Source organism: Puma concolor, chromosome F2 (assembly GCF_028749965.1).
Source record: "Puma concolor isolate L17-30 chromosome F2, mPumCon1.1.hap2, whole genome shotgun sequence".
In the NCBI taxonomy this organism is placed as follows: Eukaryota; Metazoa; Chordata; class Mammalia; order Carnivora; family Felidae; genus Puma; species Puma concolor.
In genome coordinates, this window is record NC_141684.1 from 1,352,067 (window position 1) to 1,359,617 (window position 7,551).

The 7,551-nt window shown below is 63.3% G+C and overlaps 1 protein-coding gene across 2 annotated transcripts; it reads right to left on the reverse strand.

Annotated features, from left to right (window-relative positions):
• Positions 1-202: 202 nt before the first annotated feature.
• Positions 203-6,094, reverse strand: ZNF696 (zinc finger protein 696). 2 transcript variants are annotated; one of them, XM_086695193.1, is made up of 3 exons: positions 4,915-5,290; positions 3,874-3,980; positions 203-1,331 (listed from the first exon to the last, which is right to left on the reverse strand). In XM_086695193.1, exons 1-3 carry the CDS (start codon positions 4,917-4,919, stop codon positions 262-264), a joined length of 1,182 nt encoding a protein of 393 aa, XP_086551319.1. In that variant the 5' UTR covers positions 4,920-5,290; the 3' UTR covers positions 203-261. The 2 variants fall into 2 exon arrangements, with proteins under 2 accessions (XP_086551319.1, XP_086551318.1); XM_086695192.1 differs by lacking the exon at positions 4,915-5,290 and adding an exon at positions 5,677-6,094 and having other exon boundaries at positions 204-1,331.
• Between the last annotated feature and the right edge of the window lie 1,457 nt (positions 6,095-7,551).

Here is a 7,551-nt window from a genome sequence, read left to right on the forward strand (position 1 = left end):
CCTCCGCAAGAGGCGTGTGGATGCGGGATTAGTTCCGGTGGACGGCCCACCCCCATCCCCACCCCCCGCCCGGTCCCCATCAGAGCCCCGTCTTCGGGAAGACCAGCCTCCCCTAAGGACCCCTCCTCTTCCGAGCGCGGGCCAGGGTGGCCTCGGGCACAGCACGGAAAGCCCGGAGGCCGCCCCCGCCTCCCTGGCCCGCGGTCTCCCGGCGCTGCGCCCTCCCCCCTCCCCCCTCCCCGGGCCGCGGCGGGGCGGGGCTCACTCGGCGCCGTGCACGCGCCGGTGCTGGATCAGGTGCGAGCTCAGGCGGAAGGCGCGGCCGCACTCGCCGCAGCGGAAGGGCTTCTCGCCGCTGTGCACCCGCCGGTGCCGGAAGAAGCCGGACAGGGCCCTGAAGGCGCGGCCGCACTCGCCACAGGCGTACGGCTTCTCGCCGGTGTGGATGCGCCGGTGCTCGCTGAGGAAGGAGCTGCGGCTGAAGGCGCGGCCGCACTCGGGGCAGCGGAAGGGCCTCTCGCCCGTGTGCACGCGCCGGTGCTGCAGCAGGTTGGAGCTCTGGCCGAAGGCCTGGCCGCACTCCCTGCACACGTAGGGGCTGTCCCCGCGGTGCGTGCGCCGGTGGCGGGCCACGTTGGAGCTGTGGACGAAGGCCTTCCCGCACTCGCCGCAGGCGTACGGCCGCTCGCCCGTGTGCGTCCTCCGGTGCTTGGCGGCGTCCGACCTCTGGCCGAAGGCCTTGCCGCACTCGGCGCAGCCGAACGGCTTCTCCCCCGTGTGCGTGCGCCGGTGGCGCACCAGGTTGAAGCTCTGGCCGAAGGCGCGGCCGCACTCCTCGCACACGTAGGGCCGCTCGCCGTGGTGCGTGCGCTGGTGGCGGACCACGTGCGAGCTGTGGATGAAGGCCTTCCCGCAGTCGCTGCAGGCGAACGGCTTCGACCCGGAGTGAATGCTCCGGTGCTTCGCCGCGTCCGAGTGGCACTGGAAGCTGCGGTCGCACGCGCCGCACTGGTAAGGCCGCCCTTTCCGGGGGCCTCTCCCCCCCGCCGCGGAGCCTGCGTCGGGGGCGGCGACCCCGCTGCTGTCCCGGCCGGCCCCCCCTCCGGGTTTCTCGGAGACGGCTGGTGGCCCGGGGGAGCCTCCGGCCTCCTCGTCCCCACGACCGTCCGGAAGCCGCGGCGCCCGGGCAGGCCCCCGGGCCGGCCCCGGACCGCTCTCCCCGCGGCACCCCCCTTCTTCGGAAGCCTCCTGCTTCGGCGCTGGCACTGTGCTCGGAGCCCCCCGCTCCGCCACTGAAGCGGCACGGCCGCCGGCCGCCGGCGCCAGGGACGCTGGAAAAGAGGGTCAGAGACGTGTGACTTGAGGCCCAAGGAAGCTCTAGGACAGCGCACATGCACGCGAGGGGCGCGGTCACAGCGCAGAGCAGACACCTGCGCGCTGCCGGCGCGGTTCCTGCCAGCTCTCCCCTTCCTTAACAGCCGTGCTCCTAGTAGTGGGCAAGGCCACGAGAGGGCAGATCGGGACCCTCCGCTGTGACTCCAGGGTGGCCTGAGCCTCTACCCACAGTCTCAGGAGGGCAGGGGACAGACGCCTGGGCTCTGCCGTATGGCCTGGGAGGCAGACTAAACGGGCAGCAAGCCAGATCACCAAAGTAGAGATACCGGGAGGAGCGGGCTAAGAGCGCCTGGTGGCCCACGTCCTGGTCCCAGCTCACTTCTACAACCCCAGACTCCCCACAACCCACAGGGCCTCTGGCCCGCACAAGCAACAGAAGGCTTATTCAGAAATCAGTGCCAAGAGTAAGCAACAGCGACGGGGGACAGAGCCGCTGGGCTGAGGAAACCCGCTCCCGCTCCCACTCGGGCCCGGCTGCCCAGCGGGAGGCTGCTGCCAGCTCTAGGCCCTGCTGGCTCCCGGGCACAGACCATGCACCCACTTAGACAAATGCCTTTAGGGACGTGGTCGCAGAACACTGGGAGGTCACAATGCGGGGCGGTTCTTGCCACCTTCGCAGGGCCTGGAGGGGGTACCTGGGAAGGGGGACAAGGATGCTTCCCTGCAGGTGGCCCAGTGGAGGGCAGTCCCCAGGGCAAGCCCATCAGCCTGCAGACCAGCTTTCCGAAGAAAGCTGTGCCTGTATTGCCGGACTGGGGCACTTCCCTTCTCCGCTCTGCCCCCAGAGCTGGGCACAGGTGATAAAGCCCCCTGCGTAGCTGGGGCGGGGGCAAGGCAGGTTAGGGCCCATGGGCACCCACAGCCATTCCCCATGGGTTCCCTAACGAGGGAGCTGTCCAACTGAGCAAGGGCAGTGGGGCCAGGCCCAAGCACACGGCTAAGAAACAGGAGGCCCCTGGGAAGGCCCCGCCTGACCTGTGGTTTGGCAGACTTAGAAATTCAAGAAAGAGTCTCATAGGCACTGGTTATGAGGCAAGGGTCATTCAGAATTAGAATTGGAGGGAGGGGGCATGAATACCCTTTCCGGTTCCACTTGGTCAGGCCTCCGGTCCTGTGACCTGCTGGCCTCCTGGGGCAGCCCTGTGCAGGGGGCCCTCCCAGTGACAACCTCCCAGGGGTCCCCGAGGACCCCTGAACACAGAGCACTTGTTCTCGCCGGGGGCGGCTTTGCCCCCGGGGCACATCTGGCTTTGTCAGAAAACATCTCTGGTTGTCAAAACTGGGAGGGGGTCATCCTGGCATCCTGTGGGGAGAGGCCAGGGGTGCTGGGGCGTATCCTAGAACGCACGAACACCCCTACAGAAGGCGTCTTCTGTCCCAGAATGTCTACATGCCAGAGCTGACAGACCCTGCCGGAAGGAAGTCTTCCCGAATGGTTGTAACTGGAGAACTGTCCCCAGCTTGACATGCACAAGGCCCATCCGGGCGGCGCTGGCCTCACGCTCGCCCATATCCCACTCGCAGGCCAGAGATCTCACGGCCTGCGCTCAGGGCCGGCAACCAACACAGGGTGCTCTTTATTCCCTGAAAATGTGTGTTCTGCTGTAACCCGTTTCTCTTCCGCCACTCTGTGTGCGTTGGCATTTGCTAAAATCATTTCATCCCAAAGCGAGGGACTGTGAAGAGCCCTGTGTGGACCGGATCTGGCCAGGGTTAAGGTCAGGTGGGGGAGGGAGAGGCCCAGCCTGGACGTCCGGGACTTGAAGGGCAGCTTCAAGGCAGGGCCCAAAGAAGGGGTGAGTGTTTGTTCGTGGACACTGGGGTTCTTTGATCTCAAGGGAGAATAGAGGCAGGTGTGTGGGGTTCTGCAGAATGCTCTGGCAGCCGTGGCCACACTCCACCCAGGCCCCGCCCCCGATGCAGCAGACAGCGTATGTGGTGGCAGAGCCCGAGGCAGCGCATGTGTCTGCACGGAGGGGAGACGGTGCTGTCCCGAGCGCCACTTGTCCCACACCGCAGCAACAGCAGTAAACTGGATAGGAGTCCTCAGCTTCGACAGCCCTCAAGCATGGCCTTAAGTCTTCAGGACAGAGGGAGCCCGGAGCCCGAGAGGGCAGTGGGCGGGAGGCTAGCCAGATTCTCACTCGTCATACTCTTCCGGCCACCTGGTCTGGGCCCAAGCTAGCCTAGCCGGGGTGCTGAGAAACAGGGCCAGAATTAAGAGTCTCATTCTCAGAAGTCTCCAGGCGGGGGGGCCAAAGAGAGGGGGGTGCAGAGCTGGGCCAGGAGAGCAAAGGGATACAGCAGGCAGTGGCGAGGATAGCAGGCAGTGGGGTGGGAACCGGGCCGGGCAGAGGGGATGGGGTGGTGCTGCCCCATCCCAGCTACATCCCTAGCCGCTGGGCAGGTGGCCTCTGGGGGCCCCGATTCCTAAGCTGTCCCCCCCCCCCCAGCCCCACCTGCCAGTCCACCCCTCACCTGTGTGTGTGTCCATCAGGGTGGCCGTCTCATCGGTGTGCTGGAGACCAGACCTGGGGGCGCGCCTCGCTGTGCCTTGTGGGAACGCCAGCAGCGGGTACACCTGCCTGAGTAAGAAAGAAGACACGGGGCGGAAAATGCCAGTTTGGAAAGTGGGGACGAGCCCAGAATGCCTTCCGAGAGGTCAACGCTGCTCCTGGAGACCCTGAAGGAGCCACCTCATGCACTGTGCCTGTTTCTGCCACGAGAAATCAAAGTCGTGACACCCCAGGAACTAGTGTCCCGGAGGATACCCCCTGGGAATGCTGTCTGGACCACGCTGGCTCCCCCGTCCTGTCCCCAGCAGACGGAGAGCGCAGCTGGGTGTGGCAGCCCCTGCTCGCTCGCTCGCTGCCTGCGGTGGCTTCGCTCCATGAGGAACAAGCCCACAAGGCCTCCGGTCAGCGCTCAAACGTCTGGAGACGTGTCTAGGGAATTACTTTTTTCTTGATAATCGTAAAGATTTGAATATAAAAATATGAACCCCCCAAAAATAAAAAGTCATTTGAGGGGCGCCTGGGTGACTCAGGCGGTTAGGCATCCGACTCTGGAGTTCAACTCCGGCCATGATTTCATGGTTCGTGGAATCGAGCCCCACATCAGGCTCTGTGCTGACCGCGCAGAGCCTGCTTGGGATTCTCTCTCTCTCTCTCTCTCTCTCTCTCTCCCTCTGTGCCCTTCCCACTCTCACATGCTCAACTAAATAAACTTACAAACGTTATTTGACTGGTGCACTTTTGGATTGAGAAGTGACTGCTATGCTTGATACTAAAGTCTGACAGATTTAACTACACAATTTAGGATAAACAAAGAAATGAAAAAAAAAAAAAACTGGGTGGGGGTATGTTTGTAACATAAAGATTCATATCCTTAATGTATAAAGACCACTACGTATTAATGAGAAAACGTGAAAATTGGTAAAAGTCACAAACAAGTAACCACAAAAAGAAAGCAGACAAGTGGCCAATATGTTTTTTAATATAAGTCCCTCATTTGTCCCACCTCATTTGCAATTGAGAAATGTAATTTAGGAGCGCCTGGGTGGCTCAGTCGGTTCGGCGTCCGACTTCGGCTCAAGTCGTGTTCCTGCGGTTTGTGAGTTCGAGCCCCTGCGTCCGGCTCTGTGCTGACAGCTCAAAGCTTGGAACCTGCTTCGGATTCTGTGTCTCCCTCTCTCTCTGCCCCTCCCCTGCTCAAATTCTGTCTCTTAAAAATGAATAAACGTTAAAAAAATTTTTTGAAGAAATAGAATTTAAAATATCACTTTTGACTCTAATGTGGCAGCACCTTGGGGGCGAGGAGAAGGTTGGGGGAGACAGGCACGGTCCTCCACCAACGCTGGAGAGTAAGTGCCCCGGGGGGGGGGGGGGCGCTGGACAACTTACAAAGCAGTCCTACTGTGACTTCGCTTCTGGGGAGTCACCCCAACAGTGAGATCACGGGTGCTGGCAGAGACCTGCCTGTACGGACATTTCGTCTCCAACTTGCTCGGGAAGAAACCTTGGACATGACGCCATTTCGACTAAAAACAAGGGAAGGTTCAAGTGCGTGAGCAGCTGGTAACGAAGCGACCCCTGAGGCCATCTCACTGGTCAGGGGGCTCCCGAGGCCGTCACGCCGGTCCGGGGAGACGCCCCTGAGGCTGTCACTCCCCACGGCGCACGTGCAGCTCCTTCCAAACGAGAGCCCGGCAGTCACGCACGTACCCGCCCGGGCGCCAGGTTCCCGCCCCGGCACAGCCCGTAGCCGCCCACCGCCACTCACCTGCAGCCCCGCCGTCCGCCGGAAGCGCCTCCGTCCCCAGCGCCGCGGCGCGGGCACTTCCGGTGACGCTCTAGGCCGCGGGAGGACTGTGCGCTCGGCTGCCCGGGAGGCCGCGGCGCGGGCGGCTCTCGGTGACGCTCTAGGCCGCGGGGGGGTGGGGGGACTGCGCGCCCCGGCTGCTCCCCGCGTGGGCTGCGCGCGCAGGACGCTGGCTCCGCTCGCGGCGGTGTCCGGGGGACCTCGCCCGCCCCGCCCGCCTCCCGGAGCCGCGACCCCCTGCGAGCCCTGCCTCCCTCGCCTGCAGCCGGGCCCGGGTGAGGCCAGACGGTGGCCGAGGCGGCCGCGGGGCGAACGAACGAGCCGACGAGGCGCGTGCGGGTGGAGAGCGGTGGCGGCGCCGCGGGGGCAGAGGGCCGTCCGAGGGAGGCCCGGGGTGCCCGCTCCCCGGAGAGGGTCCGGGAGCGCCCGCGGCGGGGCGGCTTCGCGATCGCGGCCCTCCTCCCGGCTGCGGAGACCCCCTCTGGCTCCCGGTCTCCCTCGCCAGCGGCTTGCAGTGGGGGCTTCACATTGACGGCGGCGGGCGCCGCCCGAGGACCCACGGGAGGGTCCGCAGGACCGGCCGAGGGGGCTCTAGGCTTCACGCAGGACCGAAATCAAACGCGAGCCGGAGAGAAGTGCAAACGGTGCATTGAGCAGAGGTAGACGGTAGCCGCGAAGCGCCTGGGGGACCCGGGAAGGAGAGGGGTTCTCCCCGTCGCGTGGGGTGAGGGGCTCACACTGGAAAGGGGCCCAGGGCACTGTTGCTTCGGGAATCTAGGCTAGGGTCCGACCAAAGGCCAGGTGGACAACGGGTGTTACTCTATAAATCATCAATACGGGTGGCGAACGGTTTTCTTCTTCAGGCGTGTCCGGGTCGCTTCCTGTCCTGCGTGTGCTGCTCCCACAACCAGGTGCCAGAAGAGGGCTTTTTCTTTGCCGGCTAGAACGGTGACTTCATCCTGGGCTGCGGGTTATTTTTCTTTTCCAGCAGGTTCAGGGGTGCATCTGAGGGTGGCTGTTGTTTGTTTCGGCTCAGGATCCCTTCCCTCATGCGTTCTGATGAGAGCGCACCTTTCCTTCTGGGGAGTGCTCCTCTTCCCTCCGATCCCCCCTAGATCATTCTGGAGCCGAGGCCACACCGAGCCCTGTAGGATGAGAAGTGGAAAGGCGACGGGGGTCGGGCGCCTGCGTGGCTCAGTCGATTAAGCGTCGGGCTCCTGATCTGCTGGGGCCATGATCTCATGGCTCGTGGGATGGAACCCTGAGGCATGGAGCCTGCTTGGGATTCTCTCTCGTTTTCTCTCTGCCACCTCCCCCTCCCCTCAAAAATAAATAAACATTTCTTAAAAAGAAGAGGAAAGTGACAGACCTGGTCACATCAAGGGTCTGGTCCCGGCCAGGAAGCCTGGATTCCCTGGGTTGCTGAAGCCGCTCCTGACCGCGTGGGCTGCCCCAGGCCCTTTGAAGCCTGTGCGTGCCCTCAGTGGTGCCAAAGAGCTCCTGCTGCCGACGCTGTTGCTTTGGCGGTTGTCCACTTGACTTCAAGGGTCCAGGCCCTGGGCCCCCAAGAGCTGGCAAGTGCCCTGAGGAGCCAAGGGGCTTCTTCAGTAGGGCCGGGCAGGTGCTGAGGGAATAGGCCCAAACTCACGCTGACTGGCCTGTGGCCCCAGCCAGTGCATGTGACCTGTCCCTCCACTGATGCGGCCCGTCTGTAGCCCCAACTGTGCCAACCACCTCTTTGAGTATTAAGAACCCTGAGAGAGACGCCACTTTGCAGACAAGGAAATCTGGATTTCCAGAACAAGCTGGCACACAGAAAAAGGAAGTGACCCGCCT